The 27736-nt window shown below is 35.4% G+C and overlaps 1 protein-coding gene across 4 annotated transcripts in view; it reads right to left on the reverse strand.

The window, feature by feature from the left end:
• Positions 1-1497: 1497 nt before the first annotated feature.
• PTBP3 (polypyrimidine tract binding protein 3) overlaps positions 1498-27736 on the reverse strand; it is a 105087-nt gene continuing 78848 nt past the window's right edge. For all 4 annotated transcript variants that reach the window (XM_037036042.1, XM_037036040.1, XM_037036039.1 and 1 more), the window contains 7 exons: positions 19015-19092; positions 14485-14624; positions 14225-14258; positions 11656-11748; positions 10667-10883; positions 6842-6919; positions 1498-6692 (listed from right to left, as the gene is read on the reverse strand). In XM_037036042.1, the coding sequence (XP_036891937.1) occupies positions 6560-6692; positions 6842-6919; positions 10667-10883; positions 11656-11748; positions 14225-14258; positions 14485-14624; positions 19015-19092 (773 nt within the window). In that variant the 3' untranslated portion in view covers positions 1498-6559. The remainder of the gene's footprint in view (positions 6693-6841; positions 6920-10666; positions 10884-11655; positions 11749-14224; positions 14259-14484; positions 14625-19014; positions 19093-27736) is intronic.

A 27736-nucleotide genomic window follows, 5' to 3' on the forward strand; every position in this document is an offset into this window, starting at 1 on the left:
AACCACGTGAAGGCGCTGTAAGAAAGCAGCCATCTGTAAGCCCAGCAAAGAGGGCTCAGAAGAAATCAACCCTGCTGACGCCTTGATTTTGGACTTCTAGTCTCTAGGCCTGTAAAGAAAATAAATTCCTATTGTTTAAAACTACCTAGTATGGAACACTTCGTTACATCAGCCCTAGCAAACTAAGACAAACAGTAACTACATTTTTTAAAGAGTTAAGTTTTCTCAAATTTACAACTTGAAATTACATTTTTAATTTAAAAATGTTCATAAGTAGGTAGGCATTTTTATCCTTCAGCAGAAACACCGCTGTCACTTTCGCAGTCTTTAAGTTGTTTTGGTAAGGACAAGCACCTCAATTCCACGTAGAGACCTTCAGGATTATAATCCTCACAGCTCCTGGCAGGACAAAACTACAAGAGCTGGGTGCAATGGAGAGTAGCAGCCAACATCAGGAGGACCTGGTTTCTAGTCCAGAACCTGCAATTAACTGGCCTGTGGCCTTGGGTAAGTCACTTCCTTCTCTGTGTCGGTTTCTCTAAAAAGTGCAACTGAATTAGGTGATCTCTTAGATCCATTTATATGAAAATATTCATGATTCTTAATGACAGTTGTAAGCACTCTGCTGTGTAAATAAGCATTTCACAGTCAGGTTTTTATAAAAACCTCACTTGAACATAGGGTTATTTTCTCTTTTCCTGACAAAAATATCTTTTATATTTTTGTAAAAAAAATTGATCTGGTTACATTTATGGAGATTTTATATGTGATCCAGCAGAAATCAGTAGTGTTGACATTAATTTTACAATTTGTTACAAATAAATTCTGTCTTCCAAAAGATCCTAGAGTAAAAGATTAAAATAAATTACTGTTTAGACTCCTACGATCCAATATTTCTTTGAAAAAAGATCCCAGAAATAAAACACTTATCTAAGGAAAAGCAGTAATATAGGCAGCTGGTAACTGTACTACCCTTTAATTAAAAAGGACACAAACCGAGTTTGAGATCACGCCTCCTACCTCAAAATTTATGGATACTAATCCCACAGGGCAGCCAAAAACCGAACCAGACTAGATAAAGTGTTCCAACTCTTTTCTGGCATTTCACATATATCGTGCGCACACACACGTGTGTGTGTGTGAGAGAGAGAGAGAGAGAGAGAGAGACAGAGAGATAGAGAGAACTCAAACAGGCGCGCCAGTGTGCACTCACACTAAATGAGGAGTGTCACAGAAAAAGTCGCATTACAGGACCATTACAAAAGCAGTTTGCTCATCAACAAAATGAGAACTGTTCCTTAATTTAAAAAGAAGTGGTTAGTAGACTTAGGGATTTTCCAGTTTTTAAAGTTGTATAAATATGTGCTTGCTACTTACTCTCTATGACAAGTTTAGATGGATGGCTATGAAAAATAAAAGAAAATACGACATCATTAGAATTACAGGTAAGACAAGGGGAAACCCAAAGTACAGACAAGGACACAGAAAACCTGAAGAGCGTACAGATGTCATGACATTTATTAAAAGGCATGCTACAATGCTATACTGGTTAGGAAAAGAGATTAGAGATACCAAGTAATAGTCGGCAAATATACAAACTGAATGAAAATGGAATATAGTGTACAGAAGCTTGAATTAACCATGCACTACGCATTTAGAAAATATGTTTTTTAATATTTTGTCATCTCTTTGCATTTATAACAATTCACTCCAACAATCACAGAATCCTTTTCCCCCCCGCAATGCCACAAACTGTGTTACAAATGAGGCTGGTACTGCTGCTTATCAAAATATACAAGACAATCGATGTTTTATATAAAACCACTTTATATGTTAACTTGTTCCCAACCCCCCCTTTTTTTCTTTTTTGGCCTGGTTTAAAAAAATGTTGTTACAAATATTTACATCATCTTCTGTTAGATGAACATTCTTATAAACTGAAAAAGGGAATCCTATGAACAGACCATGTAAAACACAAGACAATGTCAGAGGCTCCTAGCTGTGCTATTTTTTCTTAAATACAGTACTGAAAATGCCCATTAAACCCTCGTCATCCTAATCCATTCTGTTCACATTTTAACTCCCATTTTCTCTAAGTAGTCTATTCACCAATAGGAAACAGAAAGTAAAGGCCGCTTTGCAATGGGTCTTCTTTCAGAAAGGAGCTTGAGAAAAGATGCTTACTAGAAGTTAAAACCAGAAGTCAGTCTTTGGTCAGAGCAATGAGGTGACATTTTGATGCAAAACTGTACTTGGTCAGTGATCTTTATAATTAGTACTTTCTGGATGCAGGATGAACTTTTAAAATATCTGGGTAAAAATGGTAAGAGGGGAAAAGGCCAGAGTATGACATCAAAAATAGCTATTAAAATATCTGTTATTACAACTACTATATAGATTCAAAAATTGAAAATAACAGAAGAACAAAAATCTGTTTACAGTGCTGAATTAAGCTTGCCATAAGCAGCTTTCAATTATGACTATTATCACCAAGGTCACTGGACCAGACAAATATCCCTGTTCTCTGGAACACATGCCTCAGGTTACAAAAACGAAGACGACCACAAAGAATTAGAGCAGCTCTGTTCTTGGACCTGCGCGGTGCTGTATAAGGAATATTATGCAATAAAGGCAAAAGTGTGACTGAGACTTCACTCCCTCAGCTACAGTTCTTTACTTGTATGAATAGTCTGTGGGATAACATTCCTTTAAAACTATATAGTACATATTTCCTGAAAACCAGAATACTGACACTACCTTAGTCTTGAATAGGAAGGATAGGTCAATTAAGACTACTAAAGAAGGCACATAAACTTTGGTCCCGTTTAGTTTGTCTCCCTCTATAAAACCCCCAAAACTAGTATTTTATTAGTTTACTATTTTTTAAAACAATTCACAACTGTTAGAATTTGCTCTGAAAAAAGACTGCAAATAAGTCTTGTAGGTAACAACACAGCTCTTTTAAAAGACAGCTGAATTCTATTTTCTTTAAAGGAAAAGTTTTGTGCAATCTGAATTGTATTTCTTTTAATACAATAGTAGAATATTTTAAGTCTGGCAGTTTTATTCTTGTACACAGATCAAGACAAAGGAAAAGCTAAGAAAAATGCTTTTACGCATAGTCACGCTGTCTTTTTGGTTTTAAAAATAGCAGTACACATTATGTTTTCTAAGAGATAGGCTAATAGTTTGGCAAACTTTGGGTTTTTATTAAGTGACTCATTGGGGGGGAGCACATACTTTTGCACTTGTTATCTTTTTTCCAAAAAAATATTTAGTGGGAACAGAAGAGCAATTACATGATCACGTACTCAATGTATGTATCAACTTTGTTGTCTTGAGGACACGGAGCTTTGAGAAGTTTACATGAAAATGAACAGACATTTATGCGAGTTACTTCCAGCCAACTGATGCACAATCTATGATTATGATTGTAGATAGAGACAAAGAAGGCATTACTCTGCTCCCAAAAGGAATTAGGTAGACAGAACAAGTCTGTCTCTAAAAACTGCGAGATCTGCATCTTTCAACAACAAAAAAAAAAAAAAAAAAACCCAAAACAAAAACCCCAAAACCAATGCCTATACAAATAAATGATCACCATATTTAGTCTTAAAGAATTTAATGAGCTACTGGATAAAATTCTGATACTGTTCAGTTATCGTTTAAGATAGTGGGTTATTTTTCTATTTGTACCTCTCACACAAAACACATTTTACTGCTCTGCAAGTTACTTAAACCTAAAAAATTTTTTTGGCATAAATTGCTACTGTTACACATGTACTGCTATTTTTTAAAAGTCCTGAATATATACACTTTGTGTAAAAGTGAAAACACTTCCAAAAGTGATAAGACAATACTCCTTAAAATAAAGTAAGCGAGCTTAAAAATAGAATACTATGTCAGCTGAACAGCAAAAACATGGCTTAGCAGATATCTAACAAATGCATGCCAAAAAGAAAAATACAAAGATCTAATTTCTCCACTACCCTGATAGTTTTTATCTTTTTACAGAAAACATGCCAACACAAATACTGCAGACTTCTGGCCTTGGAACAGCAAACAGCCCAGTACAGACAACACTGAGGTGCTACAGCTGATTTCAGACACAAACTGATGGTTTCCAACACATTATTTTAAATAAGAATACCTCACTTTTCCAAATCCTAATTTGACTTTCTTTGTCAATAAATTAAAAGGTATGTAATGTGTATATGTACGCACATCAGAAGAGTGCATGTGTATATCTATATACATATAGATACACACACACTTATCTATACACACACATACACAAATCCCTGAAAAGGATTCAAATGTTCTCTCAGATTTAAAGGCCCTGCCCCATTTCAAAATTACATTCAACACCATTAGGATCTCCCCCGTGCTACACTTTTGTTTACACACTGAATGTTATGAGAATCATGACTTTAAATTACACAGTAATTCTTAACTCAGAGCAAATGAAATAATCCAACTAAAAGCAAATGAAATAATCCAACACACCGCTGAAAATTTGAATAATGCCTATATAAAAGGAAAAAAAGAAGCAAACTTTGGGAGATTTCTCCAAGAAATTTTTTCCTCCCCGCTTACTCAGTGTTTCACTGAAAATACCTCTCATAAATGAAAAAAGAACTTGTTAAGTGATTACACCTATCTATTCAGCCAATGCTACACTGATCCACCCAAAAGGTCTCAATTTAGTGTCCTCCCTCCTATTCTACCCACCTACTATTGCTCAGTGTTGCATAAATTCTGCTTTTCAACAACCCATAATGTCCTCTGTCATCTCCATTTTTTTGTAGAATTTCTTTTACAGAATCCTTCCTGTGTCCAAACTAATGGCTCGAATATAGCAAAAAGACTGAGATATTCATTCTAAAGGTGAGATGAGCCACTCTGAGAATCTGAAAAGTGTAAAAGTGGGGGACAAAAATGTCCCTTTTGACAATTCCTGCTTTTAAAAAATCTGATTGAGCACTGAAGGAATAATGAACAAAAGCAAAGTTTCTCATTAATAAGAAACAATTGTACATTATACAATCACTGAAGCAACATTAAAATGTACTCTTACATTCAACCAAAAGAAAAACAGGACAGAGAATGAGAAGGAACCCACTCTGTCATACCCCGTATATGCGGGCACTCAGTTATGAAGGTTACAGTAACAAAGAAAACCAAGTTCTCACTTGAGTACTGAGAAAAACCAAGTAATCCTGAGACAAAATATGATGAATAATAAAGGTTAGACAAGATCCAGAAACTGAGATTGCATTTCATAGGTCCACATAGGTGCGCCATACTGGCAATGACCACTATTGGTCACAATGTGAAGAGGCCTACAGGTGTGCACTGAGTTATTCTCCAAACCATTTACCCTTCCCCACCCCATCTCTGCACCAAAGCACCATAAATTTGAATAAAAACTATTACTTATTGAAAACCACTTAACATAGCAATGAAAAAAACCTTAAAATCCTTACCAAAACAGGGAAAGAATAGACAAACACTCACCAAGCCCACAATATAGCTTTCAAGATACTTAGATAAAATTCTAACCTATTGTATCATAAGCACATAAGGCACATAATAAGAAATTAAGTAAATACACAGTAATTCTGAATAAGTATTACAGATTATAGTGGTACAAAAAACCCTTGAGATCAATTTATTTCTAAAAGAAGACCTTACCAAAAATAACTTTTAAAAATCTGTCAAACCATATGATAGACCTGAATATTTTCCTTAAGACTGTAAACTTTTTTCTGAAAACAATTATAAAAAAGTTTATAAGTAGAACTTTTTAAAATTTTCTAAGATCATATTATCTTACTCAGCAAATGTGTTATTTTTAAACTTAAAATATGATTTTTCCTAATAAAATTATTAATTATTCTAACACCTTAATTGATCCTGGCTGGAATTTCCTTGGGGACGGCTGAGACACTTCGTTTCTCCAATCTTCAAAAGTTAAAGATACGCAATATTCAAAGGAGTGTCTTACAGTGAAACAAACCACTGAAAGAAAACATGGAAGTTTATAAATCTGCTTCCAAAACAACCTAATTTATGTATAACTATCAATATAGGTAAAATAATTTATAAGTGAACATAATTCTGAATCATAAAGTTAAAAACTTGGTTGTAATAAACTGAAATCACTTACATCAAGTAATTTTTAAAAGTTGGTATGCTTAAATTTTTTTAAGTACAAAGGAATTTAGAAATGTGTAAGGCTGATCTGGATCCAAACTGAAAGAAAGTCTGTCCTCTTGAAATCCAATTTAATATGGGGAATGAAACTGCTGAAGAGTTTTTTTTCCTGAAGATCATTTTCATAGAAACTATGGGATAAAGGAAACACATCTTTGATCACCTATTAGCAGGGGGTCAGGGGGGTAATCATCCCTTAATTTTTTTAAATATACTTAAATAGCAAACTTGGAAAAAATTATTTGTGTAAAAGAGGCAGAATTGGTCTTGAGATGCTTCAGTCTATGTCTGAACGTTTCACTGAAATTATGGTCCAGTCTTAGGAGAAAAATTCACAGGAAAGTCAGATTGTAGATTTTGAGAAGGAAACTCTGAGGTGGTGATTTTCTCCAAGGTCATGGTTGTGAAGCTCAATGAGGGCCTGGATTGCTTCTTCCACAGATCCCAACTGAATAAGGGCCATTTTGCGATCTTTCCTAAAAATGGCATAAGAAATACAAAATGTACAGAATTAATTTTGCCTATAAACCTTCTCCCCAACCCTAGAAGACTTTACTGAACTACCTTAAAATTTGCATACCATATTTAAACATGGTTAATTTACTTCTTAAAAGCAAGGACTTACTGAAAGAATTTAAAAGCCTTCACTGTACATCCAGCTTCAGTGAAAAGGTTTTTCAGATCATCCATTGTAACAGAAGGTCTGTGAAAACAATCAGAGAATCAACCAAGTATCCTAGCCCTAATTCTCAAATGAAGCACAGAGAATAAAGCCATGCAATGAACACATGATTTGGAGCTGCCTTGAAAAATGTCTGAGGTTGACACATACATGTCCTTCAAACAATAGAATTTTGTCTCAAATCTTTTGCAAAAGATGTGGAAAGGTATATAAAGAGCAAGAAAATCTTTCTATACAGAGGTGGGCAAATGCAGGTTAACAGTTGTTAGTACATGAAAGTTTATTACTGTATTAATATTTATTAATTATTGTATTTTCTATTTGCATTACAACTGTAAACCTCCTTTTGCCCAGCCTTGTATTTATTCTTTTAAAGGATTAGTACCCATAATACTGGCTTCAGTAATTAACTTTATTACTTCCAAAACTACTTCCTTAGTTTTGACTTGTCTACTATAGTCCAGAGTTCTACATTTTAAACTGCTTCCAGGGTATTTATGAATATGAGTATGTGGTAGTCAGGCTCTAAGATGGTCCCCAGTTACTCTGGCTACCTAGAATTCACACCCTTGAATACAGCCTTGCCACACTGAACAGAGATGTCCTTTGTAAGCTTTAAGGGTATTGTAGAAATGATGCATGTGATTTCTGAGGCTGACAGACACTGTAGTCCCCACCTTACATCTTGAATCATTAGTTTTGGAGGAAACCAACTGCTATTTCATGGGGATACATAAGCAGCCATATAAAGAAGTTCTTGTGACAAGTGAGGGCCTTCTGTCAATAACCGGGCACATGAATGAGTCACTTACGAAGTGGCCCCAATTAAACATTCAGATTCAACCTTATGAGAGACTCTCAGCCAAAATCACCCAGCTAAGCAACTTCTGGATTCTCGACTCACAGTTATAGTATGTGATAATGAACATTTACTACTATGTTAAGTTTTGGGGTGATCTGTAGATAGCAGTAGATAATAACCAATACATTGGTCTATCACATGAGAGTCAACTAACTAAATGCAGATTCCTTACCTCACTGCCAGCAAGGTCAGTATAGCAGAAAAATGATTAGCTCTGCAAGGAGACAGAGCTGTGTTCATATTTTGTTTCTCATTCACTTGTTATGTACTTTAAGTAAGTCACTTAACCTGAGCCTCTCAGTTTCATTGATAAAATGAAACTCATGACCTAACCTCAAAGGTCATTATGGACAAATTGAAAGAGACAAAAAGTAGAATACAGCAGACCCCCATTAGTCATGGTTTTGTTTCTATAGTTTCAGCTACCTGCAGTTTGAAAACATTAGGTGGAAAACTCATGAAATAAACAATTCATAAGTTTTAAATTTGGTGCTGTTTTGAGTAGCATGAGGAAATTTCCTGCCATCCTGCCCCACTGAGCCTAAGAATCATCCCTTTGTCCAGTGTCTCCACACTGTATGTGCTACACAAGTTAGTGACTAGACACCTCAGCATTCAGATCACCTACAGTGGTGGTATTCTTGTGCTTGTGTTTAAGTCACCCTCGTTTCACTTACTAATGGCACCAAAGAGCAAGAGTAGTGATGCTGGCAATTTAGACATGCTGAAGAAAATCCATAAAGTGCTTCCTTTAAAAAGTGAGAAGGAGAAAGTCCTTAATAAGAGAGATCACATTTATGTAACTTTTATTACAGTATTTTGTTATAATTATGCTATCTTATTATTATTTTTTGTGCCTAATTTATAAATTAAACTTTACTATAGGTATTATATATGTACAGGGTCTTGAAACATATTTTCTGGAAATTAGTGGTTACCAGGGACTAGGGAGTAGAAGGAAATGTGGTTCTTGTTTAATGGGTATAAAGGTTCAGTTTGGGACCATGACAAAGATCCAGAGCTGAATAAAGGTGATGGCTACATAATATAAATGTACTTAATGTAAACATACACTGAACTGCACACTCAAAATTGATTAAAACAGTAAATTTCGAGTTGTATATAATTTTCTAAATTTAAAAATAAGTTTAGTAAGAAGACTAAGTGAGCCCTGGCTGGTGTGGCTCAGTGGATTGAGTGTTAGCCTTTGAACCAAAGGGTCACGGTTTGATTCCTGGTTGGGGCGCATGCCTGGGCTGCAGGACCAGTCAGTTACTCAGTGCAGGGCGTGGGGGCACATGAGAGGCAACCACCCACTGATGTTTCTCTCCCTCTCTTTCTTCCTCCTTTACCCTCTGTTTAAAATAAATACATAAAATATTTTTTAAAAAGATTAAAAGAGGTAATACCTGTAAACCACCACCATAGTGCCCAGAATTTGGTAGATGGTTCAGCATTATTAATGTTCTTTCCTACTTCTACCCACAAGTCTTGTGTATGTTGCAATCTGAGACCAGCTCCTGAATAATGTACTGTATTTAAGTAGGTAATAATGACAGTAACCTGCCTCTCGATCTAAGTATGTTGCCCCTCTACCTGACTCTATAGTGATGAGCTGCTGAATTTCTAGATTAACATAATCTCTATATTTTTTTTTCCTAAGTGGCTTCTCCAGCTTCCTAGCTGGCATGAGATTTGAGCTACTGCCCAATTCAGATTCAAGGTTTCCCCAAGCAGCTTAATTGGAGACTAGCTGGGAGTACAAGTAATCAACAGTTCTGAGTAATTATTTTCTATACCTATTCATCTCCTATTCTCATTCTCAATAATGTTCTAAAACTTCACCATTCTCCATTCCCTCAGCCTTTACATTTCCACATATATATAACCATACACCCCAGCTTTTTATCCACCCTTTCCAAAGCTTTCCCCTCTTCATGTAATAGATTAAATTATACAAAACTGCCATCTTTGTTGGTTAAGGATTTCAAGAATTAGAATGGGGTTGCCAGGTGTTTTCTCTAAAGGGCCGCACAGTAAATACTTTAGGTTTTGATGACCATACAATTTCTGTTGCAACTGTTCAGCTTTGCGGTTGTAGCTCAAAAGCAGCCCCAGGTAATACATAAATGAATGAATGTGGTTGTGTTCCATGCAACTTTATTTATGGAACATAAAATTTGAATTTTATATAATTATCTCAAATGACAAAATATTTTCCTTTTGTTTTCCCACCACCATTTGAAAATGTAGAAAGTTTTAGCTGGCTCATGGGCCATACCAAAACAGATGGTTCTGATCCACAGGCTGTAGTCCTACTGATCCTACACTTAGAAGATTACTGAAGAACAAGTCTGCCACAGTGCTGCTTAACACAGGATGCTCACCACAAAAATCATTTTTAGCTATAATTAATTATAATCCATGCTGATTATAATTAACAATGATATGTGGCTTTGCAGCTTATAGATAACAAAGAACTCTTTTTAAACAAATTCTTAAATACATAAATTATTTGATTTTAGTAAGCTGGTTACTTAAGAGTCTTCTATACAAAGGGAGAATATATACCAATGCAATATTTCTGCATAAACTTATTCTTATGTCCTTTTATAACCAATAAGTAACAGGTAACTAGTTGCTAATTTTCTTCTTGGAAAGAAAATTTTAAAAACACTGCTATCTTTTACTCTTGCCATGTAGGCTGAAGATACAATCTTCTTAAGACATAATGGCAAATGAATCATCTCACAAGAAATTAGTGGACAGGACAACTGCTACATTAGAATAACGTCAGAGTTTTTACCTCTCTTAAAACATATGCTATTTATAATAGTAATTATGAATTCCTAGTCAATAGTAGGTTAGTAACCATTTAAATGAACAATAACTAATCAAGTACATACGGGATGTTGGAAAGATGCAGAGTGGCCGATGGTGGAAAAATGTTCTGGAAGTTTTTAGAGCCAGGCTTTTTGAAGCGATGCAAAGGACTATTACTAAAATCCTTAGTCAGACCTTGGTCTTCTTGTCCCTCTCGAGGAAGCTGAACTGTTTGATGTTTGGACAGTGTAGCACGAAGCACTTTTCCGTAAAGTCTCTGACCGCTCAGATGATTCATCGCTGGTGCACAGGAAGAAAATTAGAAATAAGAATAAGCTAGGGTATTAAGATAGAGCCTCTGTAAAATTTGTCTAACTTATCAACAATTCTTTTTAGTCATTTAAAATTCTATTGTTAGATTGAGGGTAAAAATGGTTATAAATTTAAAAACTCTTACATATAGAAATGTACTAATGATTTAATTTTACTGTAAGGAAAGAAAAGCTGTCAAACTAAAAAGAACTATCTTCCCAGCACAATGCTAGGGAGTTCCAGAGTACCCGAAACGTAGGAAGTGCTCAAGAAATGATTATTGCAACAATCAGTTTAATCTCAAGCAAAGTATGTTTTATAAAAATTCTGAGTGCTAATATAATTGCCACTGCAACAGTGAACAGTAACACCACACAATGATACTTTGTTGTACAGTCATTATGAGGTTTGTCTAACTTTTATGTCATGCAACAGTTCTAGAAAACGTAATTTAGAACAAAAACAAGCAATCAAACAATAAAATTAAACAAGGCAAGTGATGTTTAGTGGTTTAAACTTAACAGAAAAACCTAGAGTCAAAGCTCTAAATAGCAATATGTTCAAGTAGATAAATGAACTTCAGAGAGTAATAAATATTTTTAATCTTTATAAAATACAAACATGTTCAAATAATTATAAAGACATTAGCACAAAGAGGTACTCTTCAGTAAAAGTATATTCCTACTAGTGGTAAGTTTATTTTATAGGAAAATCCACATACAAATGGGAAAGGCCACTTATTACTATTAACCATTAGCACCTAGCTGAGCTTGGTTTGCGTCTGCCATTTGAACCAAAGCGTTTTCTTTCTTATTAAACATAATCTTCACTCGATGCACATCACCATACACGCCTAATTAAAAAGACAAAAGAAAACAGTTCTTAATGCCTTACTGTGTAATATTCAATTAATTTTACTAATACATTAAAAGGTTTCTCATAGAGGTAGGGCAAAAGTGGGTTTAGATGTGAATATATGAAACAGAGTTTTATTCTTGTATTATTATATTTTTCAATACAAACAACTGTGAACCTACTTTTGCCCCACTCTGTATACATTCCCTGAGCAATTTCATACATATGTTCCCAAATTTGTATCTCTTCTATGTTCCACATATCGCCCTTCTCCCCTTCCTACTTCAATGTTCACAATCTCTGTTGATAAATATTACCATCATCCAAATACTTCCTCTAGTTAGACACTTGGAATTCATCTTTGACTTACTTTCTTTGAACTCTTACCTCCAATAATCACCAGCACCCAGTGACACTACGGCCCAAACATCTATCACACCTGTCTACTCCTTCTCATTGTCATTACCATCAAAGCTATCATCGTCGCCATTTCACATCTGCACTGTCACCAACAGCCTCCTAACTGATTTCATCACAACTAATTTTTCTGCATTGGTGTTCCCCGTGGTGAGTCCTACACCCCCAAAGGATAAACAAAATGATTTGTTTATACAAAACCAACATGAGAAATTACATATAACTACTTTTTAATATACAGATAAAATTCTAGGCAGAAGTTTCCATAATATACAAGGTATTTTCTCATTTTCTCCTATCTGGCATATTAAAATCTACTGCAGTTTATATGCCACAGGGTATCACCAATATTACAAAAATAAGGCCCTTAAGGAGTGTTGGTTACCTTGTGGGCAAGCACCTGAGGACAACTGAACTTAGAGATGAGTGATACTTTTAAAATTTAAAACAATACAAGTATTCTTGTACTTTTCACAAATATGCTGTCCTTTTCAGAAATAACAAGTGGCTGAAATAGATATTATTTTTTTAAAAATAACAACTTGTTCTTCAAGCTGAAGATGATTTTTTTAAATGAGAAATTAACTACTTTTAGAAAGAAATGTGCTTTGTTAAAGAGACATATGAAAATGTGCCATTAATACATGATTTCATTATTGAAAATTGATGGAACTGTGTCACCAATTAAAACTTCTACTACAAATAAGCATAAAGGATCTTTGTGGGATGATCAAAATGTTCTAAAATTGGACTTTGATAATAGTAATAGCTGCACAATTCTGTAAATTTACTAACAATCATGGTGCTGTGTTGTGTGGTATATTGTCTGGCTACAAATTACACTTCTAAAATGCTGTTTAAAAAGCCCATTACCCATTCAAAAAATTTAAAACTATTTTCTATAATAGTAAAAATTCTTCCAAATGGAAGTTTTAATCTCATCTGCTAAAAATATTTTAAAACAACACTTTTCAAGATCAACTAATTTAACAAGAAATGACATTTTTCTAACAACAAAAATTAGTGGAATAGACTGAAAAATTAGTAACATAATTAATTGGGTACAGCAGCAATGAAACACTTCCATTTATAATGCATATGCTTAAGAGGCATCTTTTTCAGTTACGACAACCATTAAGATCAAGTACTAAAATAAAGTGAATTTAAAATCAGTCCTTAGAATACTGAATCAAAATACAAAAGATTTCTGAAAATAATAAAGCATATCAAATCATATTTCTCACTAAATGTTAATAGCTTTTTATGAAAAGTTTTCATTAATAAAACCTTAAAATATTAAATATAGCCTATTTAATTGCTCATATATTTATATATATTATACCAACATAATGAATACCATATAAGATGGATGAAGTATATGAATAATTAAGCATATATGCCACTTTTTTGGCATATATGCTTAATAATTAAGTATATGAATAATTAAGCATATATGCCAATTAAGCATATATGCCAATTTTTTAAAACTGAGAAACACTATTAGTTTAAAGACTGTTAAAACCTGAATCTCATTATGCCTCTCTCTTCCTTAAAAGTATTCAATGGTTCCCTACTGTTCTTAAATGAAAACCAAGCTCCATAATCTAGCTTACAAAGCTTTTCACAATGTTGCCCCATCCATGTGGACAGCTTCAACATGCCTCTCGCTTACACCCTCCACTGGACTTGCTTCACTGCATGTTCCAGAAGCTCTCTCTCTCACTGCCAGTATCTGAAGAAGGCTATCTGCCCTTCTTTTTCTGTCAGTTAATACTTACTCATTTTTCACAAGTCAGCTTAACTATCATTTCTCTCGATATACCTTCTTTGATTCCCTCAGATAGGTTAGGACTCCCAGGTACATGCTCTCTATTCACAAAACTTTATCATAATTACTTACTAAGTCTTATTAACTGCTCTATTACCAGTCAAACATACTACTGGGCACACAGAGACAGTCAATAAATATTACTGGATCATAAAATGTGCTCAATCCACATCGCAGATACAGAAACAGCAAAAATAACCCCCCCAACAAAATATAAAGAAAAACTTACCAAATAAGATAAACAGTCCATGTGGTGTGATAAGCTGAAAAAGACAATACAAAATATAAGTGTCTAAGTAAAAATTTAAAATAAGTTTACTTGTAGTAACAATTGATTTTGCTTAAAGCATTTATTTATTTCCTCTATATATACTAGTGTTGAATTTTAATAAAAATCATTAAAATAAAAAATTTAATTTGAATACAACTTTACATCAGAAACCACTCCAGACCTCCTCCCAAAAGACTATTTTATACTTTGCAACTCACATCAGGATTGAGATTGGTGACAAGTAGAACGGAATTTCCTGGTATACCACTAGCCCCAGGAATGGCCATCCTTCCAGTGACAGCAGAGGAGGCGAGTGTGAGAGGCCCAAGAGCTCCAGGAACAGCTGGGACTGACAGGCCTTTTTAAAACATCAAGAGCATTTCATATTCTAGTTATCTAGAGATTACAACACTTAATAAGTAAATCAATGAAAACAAAGGCAAAAATAGGTAAGAAAATGTGTCAAAGCTACCATAAGGATATGGAAGGCCAGTTTTCTGCCCTACAGAGTCTGTCTGGAAGTCAAGTTCTTTGTTTTTTAATGTTATCATAGTCAGTATTCTATTATCAATACAGTAATTTGCAGAGCAATTTAATTCACTGGTCTTAAAAGCCATTAGACTTCTCAGAGAATCTATCAACTATAAACACTCCCTCATTTCTTGAAATAGGTGTATTCCAGCACATTTCTATAACACAGATAGAATTTTCATATTTACTTCTACCATAAAATAAGATATAAACAAGGTCTGTCTGAAAAGAGTCCAGCCATTGTTAACACAACAATGGTTTGCTTGACATGGATGTAACCTGGCAGCTAAGGAGAGTATGGACTGGGGCATGCGTGTGTAAATAATGACGACTTCACTGTACTAGTCGGTGGGGTTAGTAGACACCCGTGAGTCAGAATGTGCACTGCGTGGCTGTGGCGTGCAAAATGACTGAACAGAGCAAAAATCTGCATCAAATTTTGCATTAAGTTTAACATTCCTCCATGGAAACTTTTCAAATGATTCAGAAGGCTTTTGGGGATGATGCAATGAGTGCAGCACAAATAAAAAGTGCGGCACAAATGCTTCAAGATGGTCAAGAATTTGTTGAAAGTGATCCATGTTCTGGAAGGCCAGCAACAAGCAGAACACTTAAGAAGGTTGACTGTGTGGGGGCTGCAATCAACAAAGATCGGTGGCCAACAGTGTGAGAACTACAAGCTGATCTGGGGATTCCAAAAATCACTGAGATTTTGACACAAGATCTTAGCATGAAACATGTGGCCAAAATCATTACAAAGTTTCTGCTACTAGAGTAGAAGGAACACTGTGCTGCAGTTGCTAATGACTTGATTCAAGCTGCTACCAGTGAACTCCATTTAGCACCCTGTGACTTCTGGTTTTTCCCAAAACTAAAATCACCTCTGAAAGAGGACAGATTTCAGACCATTGATGATATTCATGAAAATGTGATGGGCCAGCTGATGGTGATTCCAACAAAGGACTTTGCAGTGTTTTGAACCGTGGAAAAGAGTCTGGGAGAATGTGTGAGGTCCCAAGGTGCCTGTTTTGAAGGAGAGTGAGGCATCATTGTCCTACGTACAATGTTTCTTCTATCTCCTTCAATAAATGTTTCCATTTTTAATAGTATATGGCTGGATATGTGCTGGACAGACCTATGTTTTAAAAATCTTTGAGCAGAAGTCACAAATATACATGCTAGGTGGTATTGCATGCTCTAAAATTGGATTGTGAAGATGCACAACTCTGTAAATTTACTAACAATCACTGAGTTGTATATCTAAGACAGGCATGCAGCCAGAAATATATGACATTCTGTATGGGAAAGCAGTATATAACCTTGTAAAGTGTTATTACCATCAACTATAGATTTATAGAATTCAATATTCTTTTGTATCAAAAATTTTCAAGCTCTCTATTTCCCTGGATATCTCAGAACTACTGAAATTTCTATTATACTGCAATTCTGTCACTACATACTATACTTAAAACAACACACTTTCTCTGAAGGCCCCACTATTTGGGTTCTCAGCTTAAAAATTATCTAAGGTAGCCCTGACTGATATGGCTTAGTGGGTTGGGCATTGTCCCACAAACTGAAAGGATGCCAGTTCAATTCCCTATCAAGGCACATGCTGGGGTTGGGGGCATGAGAGAGGTAACTGACCGACATTTTTCTCACACATCAATGTTTCTCTTTTTTCCTCCCTTCCCCCCTAAAAATAAATAATAAAATGTTTTTAAAAATTATGTAAGGTAAAATCTCTAGTTTATATACAATGAACCAATTCCTTAACTCACTGATTCTTAAAGCTCAAAATTCCTTGTAATAAACAGGACCTTGCCACTTTACCAGAAACCATGTAATTAAATTGCAATACAGTTTGTATTCATACTGGTATTTTGCTTGATGAATCTAATGTCATTACTACTATCCTGCTGAATTTTAAAACTGTGCAGAACAGTGGGCTCTGTGGCGCAATGGATAGCGCATTGGACTTCTAGTGATAAAATTGTGCAGAACACATCTCAGGCTGGACACCCTTCCATGAAATGGATAATCAATAGTTTTTTACATGACTTCTTATGTCCCTCTAATCCAACCCACGACTCTTGAATAACTTGTTTTTTCATTTAAATTTTTTTTCAATTATAGTTAACATTCAATTTTATTTTGTATTAGTTTCAGGTGTTCGGCATGTTGGTTAGACAACCATATATACCTTATAAAATGTTCCCCCTGATACTTCAAGTAAACACCTGGCACCATACACAGTCATTCAATATTATTGATTATATTCCCTATGCTGTATTTTTGTAGGCCTATCATATACTGCCAAAAGCACACCTTAGCTACACTGTGGGATGCCCATGTGTATGTGTGTGTAGTTGTATATACACAATCTTTCTTTGGTATCTATGGATGCCCACAAATATCAAACTATGAGGATGCTGAAATCCCTTACATAAAATGGCAAAGTATTTGCATATGACCTATGTACAGCTTCACATATACATCTCTAAATTACTTAAATTACTATAAGTAAATGTTGTGCTCTGTGAATGCTTGTTATACTGCACTGTTTATGGAATAATGACAAGAAAAAAGTCTGTATGTATTCAGTAAATACACAATCACTGTATGTATAACTATATATATAGTACACATCAGTAACATTTCTGTCTCCAAATAGTTTCATTCTACATTTGGTTGAATCCAAATGTACAGAGCCCATGGATATGGTGGACTGATTGTACATTCCACTGCAAGACCTTAAAAGTCTTATCAACTTCTCTTTCTTAACATCTACTACAGTATTTTATATGTAGTATTTCAAAGAGAAAGATCTAAAAATGACAAAAACCTACATCACTACTTTAAAATGTGTATCAATTTAACATTTGGGAGCTTCAAATAAATAAGAACAGCGTACAATGCCTGCATTTTAATGGAACAGGCAGAATATTCATTTAACATGTTAATATGTATTAAAACCTCCCCAAACCCTCAAACTTAAGCCCTGATCAATCTTCTTACTGCTCTTTCCTTTTTAATTAACTTCATCCTGTCCATCAAAGAAAAGTAGTTAAAATTCCCTGAATTAGAAGGGTACGATATAAAGATTATTGCCAGAAAGCAACTATATTGTGACTTAAGGTACAGTTATATTCACAAATCAACTGGAAGCCAGAAGTGTAATTAATATGTAGGCTAACTTAATATTAATGCCACTCTTCTAACTGTCAACCTCAAAATTTTCTTTAGGAACTAGAGATAAAACCACAAAGAAATTTTTTCATCTCCTTAAGTTACGATCAAACTTATTTGTTTACTATTTGGAAAAGAGTGAGAGTCACCTTGCCATGTATAATGCGCACCCACGTTTCTGGCCCAAACTTTCAGGAAGAAAATATTTCATTTTAATTTTTGAATTCAATTATTTATTTGTTTATATTTAGGTATTTGCTTTTTGTATTATAAAAGAATTTTAGCAGTTATTTTCACACATATTATGTGTAAGAAATTTTATGAAACAAATAATTACCAAACACAAGGTATTTCAGGTACTAACCATGTATAATTGTACATCCTTATTTTTCCCTCAAAAATTTGGGCAAAACAGTGTGCATTATACACGGCAAAATATATCATCTCCATTAGCTAAAGAAAAAAAATACATATCCCCTGAAATGAACAGCATGCATATCATCTTATGGTAATCTTCTGAACTCACTATTGACCAAAAAAAAAAAAGAGAGAGAGAAAGGATATATGTATAAGTTGAATACTAGATGTTTATTAATTCAAATATATACTGACTGCACAATATGTACTCAATGCCACCAAAGGTTTGAGGACAAACATAAGACACAGGTCTTTTCAACATGTAACTGATAAGATTATCAGCAAAGATAGAAGCAGTCCATACTATTTCACACAATGCCCAAAAAGGTAAACCGAAGGTTATTCAATATAGTCAACCTAGAGTTATCTGTACCAAATGGCAAATATAAATGATGCAGAACATATAATGGAGATTTGCGATTGAGAATGGAACCTTGTATTTGTAAATATAAGGAAGTTGTGTATCATACAATAAGCAACTTCTATGGTTAATAAACATAATACTTTTACTGTAAATCCTTCAAATATAGTAATATTTTTCACCTTGATAAGTTCCTTGAAAATACAGAAAATCAGAAAAATACTTTCAAATTCAACTTTAAAACAGTCACCTGTAGCTTGAGGAAATCCAATGGCTGGGGCAAATCCAGCAGCCCCTGCATATGGTGAGGAAATTATGCCTGGTGCACCTAATGGGAAAGAGAAGCTAAAATAAATATACTACCTCCTATAAATATGGTTATAAAAGCAGCATAAAATGGATATTTGAGGGTCTATTACTGATAAAGAGATGCTGTTACGAAGTAAAAATGTAATGAGCAAGTGATCCTTAATGTATGAGCAAAGAGTCCCTGCTACTTACAGAGGCTAACTACTTTCAAATGGGTTACCCCTCTCAGCTGTTTAGTTTTGAGTTATTATTCTGTTTCTTAGTTTTAGATTCTTGTCTTTATTTAGGGGATTGTTTTGATTTGAGAATCATCAAATACTTATTAAATTGTACTGTACCTATGTGGTACTGCACTGATACAAAGGAAATATGAAATAAAAATCCTTGCCTTTGAGAGGTTTACAAACTAAAAATATAATTAAAGAAGACTGGTGTGCTGCAGATCTAGCAGTTTAAATACAAATGTACTGCAAGTGGTCTAAAAAGAAGGGATCACAGAGGATTCACTCTGATTGTCTGAGAAGGTTTCTCAGAGGTAAACCTTGAGCTAGACCTTACACATTGAAAAGCACACAGTATACCGTGTACTACATGCTTAACAATTGCTGGTACTCTTCCCTTTCCTTTTAGAAGTGTGGTGACTATGCACCAATAAAAACAAGACTTAGTTCCAGTGCAGGAGTCACTATTACTAGAAAAACAATCTGGCTTTGGACACATCACGGTAAAGACAATCAAATGGAAATGCCCAACAGTGGAAATGAGGAGACAACCTCAGAATAACTATTATAAGAAACAGAACTGTAAATTATGTAGAAATAAATATAAGAAAGCCATGCCAATGAGAGCCTTCAAATATGCCACTTAAAAGGGCACCCAACAAGAAATGAAGAATCTGCTAAAAACAGAATCTGGGAGTATTAGTACACTTAAGTGGTAGAGGAAGGGAGAGGATATTTTAAGGAAAAGAGGAAAAAAGAGCCTTAGATAGTTGAAAAATATGAATTATAGTGCTTCAGGATCTAGATAAACAAACTTCTTAGGGGTAAGGAATGAAAAAGAGGTTAAAAAATGAGAAATGTACAAGATAATGAATAATGTTAGAGCAACAGTGGAAAGTCAGATTATGAGAGTCAAAGGGAGGATTTTTTTTGTTTGTTTAATGATAGGGTGACAAATATATTTATAGAAAGAAGAATGTAGGCTGTATTTTACAAAGGAGTTAAAAGCTTCTGTAATTTTTTTCTCTTCATTGAAGATAATTATTTAACAGAATTAGTTAAATATACAGCGGTGATTTATTAAAAGAGTTCAAGAAAATATAGTCATTTAGACTTAGGGATAGATCCAGCAGAAAAAATTGAAGGTACAAAAATAAACAACTGACAGAATAACTGACAGATACAATAAGAAGGGAAACATATTTACAGAAAGCATATTATGAGACAAACATTCTTCCAGCACTGAATGAAGAAGACACGAATCTCTGTCCTTGCTAAATTCCAGTCAACTGAAGACTATAGGTAAAATGAGTCATTTTTACAACAGAGTAACTATATTTAAGGCATAAGGGAAGACAACAAAAAGGCTTTAATATGGATATGAGTAATTGTAAAAATGTACACTAGGAAGTTAAACATAAGAAGAGACATGGAATGCCAAATACTCACTTGCCCCTTCCATATAGCTCTGGCCAGTCATGTGACTTGCAGTGCCTCCTCCTATGGGAGGAACATGCGCCTATACAACTCCCACTGCATTTGACCATGTCACAGAAACACACAGATGGATATGCTACCTCTATATGGCAGTTTGAAGAGCTGTTATCACATAAATCAACTCCTATTTTTTACTTGCTGCCGCAAGAGTGCCATGTCTCCAATACAGTGAAATGAAATGTCTTGGCCCAGGCCCTAGCTCACAAAGGCATATGAATGAAGGTTGCAAAAGCAGATTCACAGCTGCCTGAGTGTTTATGCCATGAGAGAAATAAATGTCAACTGCTACAAACCTGAGATTTGGGCAAACAAGGGAGGTACTTTTTAAACACAACAAAGAGATGAATACAGATGCCCACTGAGAGAGGTATAAGGCAGACCAGCAGCTGGTTTTAGGGAAATGAGGAAAATTCTGAGACAACTATTACATAACATAAAACAGTGATACATACAAGAACTGGAAAACAATTACCAGGGTCAAGTTTTAAATAATTATTTACAAGTAGAATATGATTAGCAAGAAAATCTGTTAAAATTTGAAGAAAAGAATAATTTATAAAGTTTCCTTAAATCTGCTCCTCACATAAGCAGAAGCAAAAACATGGTAGCAAAGTAACCAGTTAGACAATAGGTTACTATCTTTATGAAAAGTTTATACAAACCTTTAACAAAACAATCTAAGACTTGAATGATTAAGAATAGGTATTTGGAAAATGTACCATCACAATAGTATTAAGGCAAAACAAATTAACAAACACTTTTACCTATGAAATCAATTTATCAGTGTTATTTAAGCTTAATGTCCCAACTGGAGAATGATTAAACACACTGAGTCACTAAAGAAAATACTGAGCCATTCACAATATTATAAAGAGTATGTACTATGAAAACTACACAATTATAATTTTTTAATGTGGGTATAGTAGCAGATTAAATAATACAGACTAACCTTATTGCAGAAAATGCTCAATGAAAGAATAAAAATGATGTTTAAAAAATTGAACAGCTGACAAGATGAATAACCAAGCCAAAAACCTAACCCGGTGAAGCTAAGCTTCGGTTTAGTCAGCCTGTGGGGTAGTAGACAAGACACAAATTCTAAGGTTAGCCCAAGGAAGTTACCAGCAGGGCTCCACAACATTAATCTAGAAGTGTAAGCCTAAAATAACCCACCTCATTTATTTGCTTCTCCTATGCTAAGAAGACTGCAAGGAAAGTTACTTACGTGTCTAGCAAAGAAGGAACAAAAATGTTCCTGGAAAAGTTCTAATCAAATGCAAGTTGTCATGCAGCACAAATTTGCAGCACAAATTTGTATTTTACAAGGTCTACAGTAAAATTAATAAAATTCTAAATTAAGATGAAGATAGTCCAAATATACAGCTTTTTAAAAAAGATTTTATTTATTTATTTTTAGAGAGGAAGGGAAGGAGAGAGGGAGAGAAATATTAACGTATGGTTGCTGCTCCTGCGTCCCGTGCTGGGAACTGTCCTGCAACCCAGGCATGTGCCCTGACTGGGAATCGAACTGTGATCCTTTGGTTTGCAGGCCTGAGCTTAATCCACTGAGCTACACCAGCCAGGGCCAAATATAGAGCTTTTTAAAAGAGTATATTTTATTGATTATGCTATTACAGTTGTCCCATTTTTTCTTTTTATTCCCCTCTGCCATGCAACCCCCTCCCACCAGCATTCCCCTCCCTTAGTCCATGTCCATGGGTCATACATGTAAGTCCTTCAGCTTCTCCATTTCCTGTGCTGTTCTTAACCTCCCCTGGTCTATTTTTTACCTACTATTTATGTTTCATATTCCCTGTACCTTTTCCCCCATTCTGCTTCCTCCCTCTCCCCACTGATAACCCTCCATGTGATCTCCATTTCTGTGATTCTGTTCCTGTTCTAGTTGATTGCTTAGTTTTTGTTTTGTTTTTAGGTTCAGTTGTTGATAGTTGTGAGTTTGTGGTCTTTTTACTGTTCATATTTTTGATCATCTTTTTTCTTAGGTAAGTCCCCTACCTTAACGTTTCACATAAAGAAGGGCTTGGTGATGACGAACTCCTTTAACTTGACCTTATCTGGGAAGCACTTTATCTGCCCTTCCATTCTAAATGATAGCTTTGCTGGATAGAGCAATCTTGGATATAGGTCCACACCTTTCATGACTTCAAATACTTCTTGCCTGCAAGGTTTCTTTTGAGTCATCAGAGATAGTTTTATGGGGACTTCTTTGTAGGTAACTATCTCCATTTCTCTTGCTGCTTTTAAGATTCTCTCCTTATCTTTAATCTTGGGTAACTTAATGATGATGTGCCTTGGTGTGTTCCTCTTTGGGTCCAACTTCTTTGGGACTCTCTGAGCTTCCTGGACTTCCTGGAAGCCTATTTCCTTTGCCAGACTGGGGAAGTTTTAGTTCATTATTTGTTCAAGTAAGTTTTCAACTTCTTGCTCTTCCTCTTTGCCTTCGGGCATTGCTATGATTCAGATAAAGTTGATACAAACCCTGTCTGTCCTCAGACAACCACTGATCTGCTTTCTGGCAATATAGACTAGTTTGCATTTAACAGAATTATATATCACCAGAATCACACATTTTTTATCTGTTTTCACTCACAGTAATGTTTCAACTGGATTCTTTTTTAAAAAAATTTTACTTATTTATCGTTAGAGGGGAAGGGAAGGAGAGAGGGAGAGAAGTATGAATGTATGTTTGTCTCTCATGCATCCTCTGCTGGGAACTGGCCTGCAACCCAGGCATGTGCCCTGACTGGGAATCAAACCACAACCCTTTGGTTTGCAGGCCCGTGCTCAATCCACTGAGCTACACCAGCCAGGGCTCATCTGGATTCTTTCATTCAGTACAATCCTGTTGTCCTTATCAATTTGTTCCTTTTATATTGCTAAATAGTATTTCATCACATGGATTAATTACATTTTATTTATCCAAAATTACATTTTGTTTATCCATTCACCTGTAACAGAATTATTTCTAGATTTTGGTCATTACACATAAAATTACCATGAACATTTGTGTACAAGTGTTTGTGTGAACATAAAAGCAGTATGCTAATGAAAGATGTTCCACATCTTTGAAACAGTGAGCCTTTTTAATTTTAGCTGTTCTAATGGGCATGTGGTAATACAGAGATTTTAATTTCTATTTCCCTGATGACTACAGATGTTGAGCCTCTTTTCATGCACATACGCCATCTTCTGTAAAATAACTCTTTAAATTTTTTGTCCATTTTATTGGTTTCTTTGTTTTCTTATTGTTATGCTGTAAGAGAGTTCTTTATATAACCTGATATAATGAATTTGATGTACATGTTGCAAACATTTTTCTTCAAGTCTGTGGCATGCTTTTTGGCTTTTGTGATGGTATCTTTCAAGCAGTAATACTTAAATTTTAAGGTATAATATATAAATAATTTCATTTTATGGTTGTGCTTTTTATGTTCTAAGAGACCTCTGAACATCCCAGGTTGCAAAGATTTTCTCCTACAATCTCTTCTAGAAGTCTTATAGCTTTAAATTTTACACAGAAGTCTAAGATCCATTTCAAGTCAAGTTGTCAGTATGGTGTGAGATATGAATCAACGTTTATTTTTTTCAATATGGATACCCAACTTTCCAAACTCTACTTGAAAGATTTTCCCTTCCCTATCAAATTTTACATTGGCAATTTTGTTGAAAAGCAATTAACTACACATGTGTGAGGTTTATTTCTACATTTCCTATTCTGCTCCATTAATCTATGTATCTATCTTTCCAACACTACCATATTGGCTTGATTACTGCAGCTTTATATTATCATGCAATTACAATTTTTAAAAAATTCTTTTGAGTATCCTAGATACTTCCCTTTTCTATTTCTATATAAATATTAGAGGTATAGTGCATCTTACTAAAGAAAAAAATTACTAAGTTTTTCAAGGTTGCTGAACATGAAATCAAGAAACTCTGCCTTTCTGTATCAGCAACAGTTAGAAAACAAAATAACAATGATAGCTAAAATTTCGACTGCATTTACACCATGCACTATTCTAAACTCTTAATATATACTAGCACATTTAATGTTCATCATAACCCTATCAATTAAGGGCTACTATTATGCTCATTCCACGTATAAGGAAACAAAAGTACAGAGCAGTTAAGCAATTTGCCCAAGGTTATACAGATAATAAATATTAGATCAAAACTATGAACAGTAAAATGACAATGAACTCACAACTATAAACAACTGAAACTAAAAATAACAAAAACAAAAGCAAACTAAGCAAAAACCTAGAACCGGAACAGAATCACAGGAATGGAGATCACATGGAGGGTTATAAGCAGGGAGAGGGAGGGGGCATGGGAATAGGGAATAAAAAGTATAATTGATAAGTATAAAATAGACAGGGAGAGGTTAAGAGTAGTATAGGAATTGGAGAAGCCAAAGAACTTATATGTATGACCCATGGACATGAACTAAGGGTGGGGGCAGAGGGGAGATGCTGGAGCAAGAGGGGTACAGGGTGCAAGGGGATAAAGGAGAGGAAAAAATGGAATAACTGAATAACATAATAAAATATACTTTAAAAATAAATAAATATTAGTTCTAGAATTAGAATTTTAAAAGTATGGTTCCTAGAAATAAATCTAACAAAACATCCAAACCTTTATGGAGAAAAGTCACCAAATTTACTGAAAGACATTAAGGAACATCCAAATGAATGGAGATGTGAGATGTACAACCTTCAAAGACTAAAGATTCTACTGTAAATATGCCAATAGCTTCTAAGTTAGTGGTGTCAAACTCATGTTCACTGGGGGCCACAGAAGCTTCACCGTTGCCTTCAAAGGGCTGAATATAATTTTAGGACTATATACATGCAACTACTCCTTAACAGGTAAGCGAGAGCTCAGTGCTGCCGCCAGGTAGAAACAGGGTGCTGGGATGGATAAAACAAGGTGGAGGGCCGGATTCAGCCCAGGGAGCCTTGTGTTTGCCACCTGTGCTCTAAGTGATATAGAAAATCAACATAATCCAAACAAAACCCCAATAACTTTTTTTGGTAAGTTGATCCTAAAATTCATGTGTAAATGGTCATTGCCTAGATACTCTTGAAGAATAAGGAAAAGAAGACTTCCTCTATCAGATATTGAGACCTGTGGTAATGACAAAAGACAAAGAGACCAATGGAACCATACCCAGAAAACTACTTAATCAAACATTAGGCTAAGGTTTTAACAATATGAGATAACAGTGCTAAAACTATTTTTTATTTATTATAAAATCAAGCAAGTAAGTCTAATGAAAACTAGATTGCTCATTCTTTTTTATTTTATTTTATTATTTATTTATCTTTAGAGGGGAAGGGAAGGAGAGAGGAAGAGAAACATCAATGTATGGTTGCTTCTTGTGCATCCCCTGCTGGGAACTGGCCTGCAACCCAGGCATGTGCCCTGACGGGGAATCGAACCACAATCCTCTGGTTCACAGGCCCGCGCTCAATCCACTGAGCTACACCAGCCAGGGCTAGATTGCTCATTCTTGACGAAGGAAGTTATCAATATAAAAAAAGGGTGCTGGGTTAGAATTGGAGGTATCCATTAAAATTTGTGTTTTTTAAACAAACACATGGAAAAATGGAGCACATATACACATATATCCTACTAATGTCCATTTAAGGTTCCTAACCCTGATAGGGTTACTCAATTGGATGGAGCGTCGTCCCATACACCAAAAGGTTGCGGGTTTGATACCCAGTCGGGGCACCTATAGGAGACAACCAATGTCTGTCCATCTGTCTTTCCCTCCCTTCCCCACTCTCTAAAGTCAGCAAACATCCTTGGGTGAGGACTTGAATGAATAAATGAGTGAGTGAATGAATGAATGAAGTAAAGTACCTACAAGCAATGATGTCCCCCTAGCAATGAGCATATCTAATGCCTGGATATTAATTTCCAAATACGATTTCTCATTAAAAGAAACCAAGGCTCTTTTTTCAGTGCTAATGTAAGGAAAGTAAAAAAAGATCTGATATAACTTCTGCCAGAAAGTAAGAAAGTGCTCAAATGATGATGGGGATATTTCAAGAGGCCACAGAAGCCAGTGTGAAAGAGATCCCACTGGCTAAATCTGAGAAAACATAAGCATAAGATGAAAAATTAGTGTATAAAATTATAACACACAGGACTTCCAGCCAAGATGGAGGCATAGGTGGAAACACTGTGCCTCCTCGCATAACCAAGTTTAAAGACAACAAAGTTTTAGTAACAAAAATGCAGCCAAAACACAGAAAATTGAACCGTACGGAAGTCCAACAACAACAAACCATTCAGCCAGACCGGTAAAAGAGGTGGAGTCGGCAACTGGCAGTTGGCAAATCCCAGGCGTGGGGTGGCAACGGGTGGACCCAGTGAGGGCACAGGGTGACTGGCTAACCGAGGTCACACATTCACATTCAGATAAACCAGGCAAAGGAGCAAGCAGTGGGGAAGACTGCACAGTGGGGCAGACCACGCAAACTAGGGCCCCAGCAATGGGAATTAAAGCCTAAAAGCACTGATTGGAAAAACTTTCAGGGTCGAGGTACCGAGAGAGGCTCCCAGGTTCATGGAGAGTTCACTGGAGAGACCCGCAGGATCCTGGGGAGTGCATAAGCCCATACATCCAGGAACCAGCACCAGAAGGACCCAGTTTGCTTGTGGGAAGCAGCAGAGGGGACCAAAATCCGAGAGAGAACGGAACAGATGCCACTGCCCCTCTCTGACTCTGCCCCCACATACAGTGTCACAACTCAGAGACTGGGTCGCACACCCTGGTGAACACCTAAGGCTCTGCCTCTCATATGTAACAGGAGCGAAGAGACCAAAACATTATGGCTCAAGAAGAACAGCTCAAAGCCCCAGAGCCAATACTTCTAAGTGACCAAGAGATAGTAAATCTATCAGATGCACAGT

This window comes from Sturnira hondurensis, unplaced genomic scaffold, assembly GCF_014824575.4.
Source record: "Sturnira hondurensis isolate 20B ecotype Veracruz unplaced genomic scaffold, ASM1482457v3 Scaffold0022566, whole genome shotgun sequence".
Taxonomy (NCBI): domain Eukaryota; kingdom Metazoa; phylum Chordata; class Mammalia; order Chiroptera; family Phyllostomidae; genus Sturnira; species Sturnira hondurensis.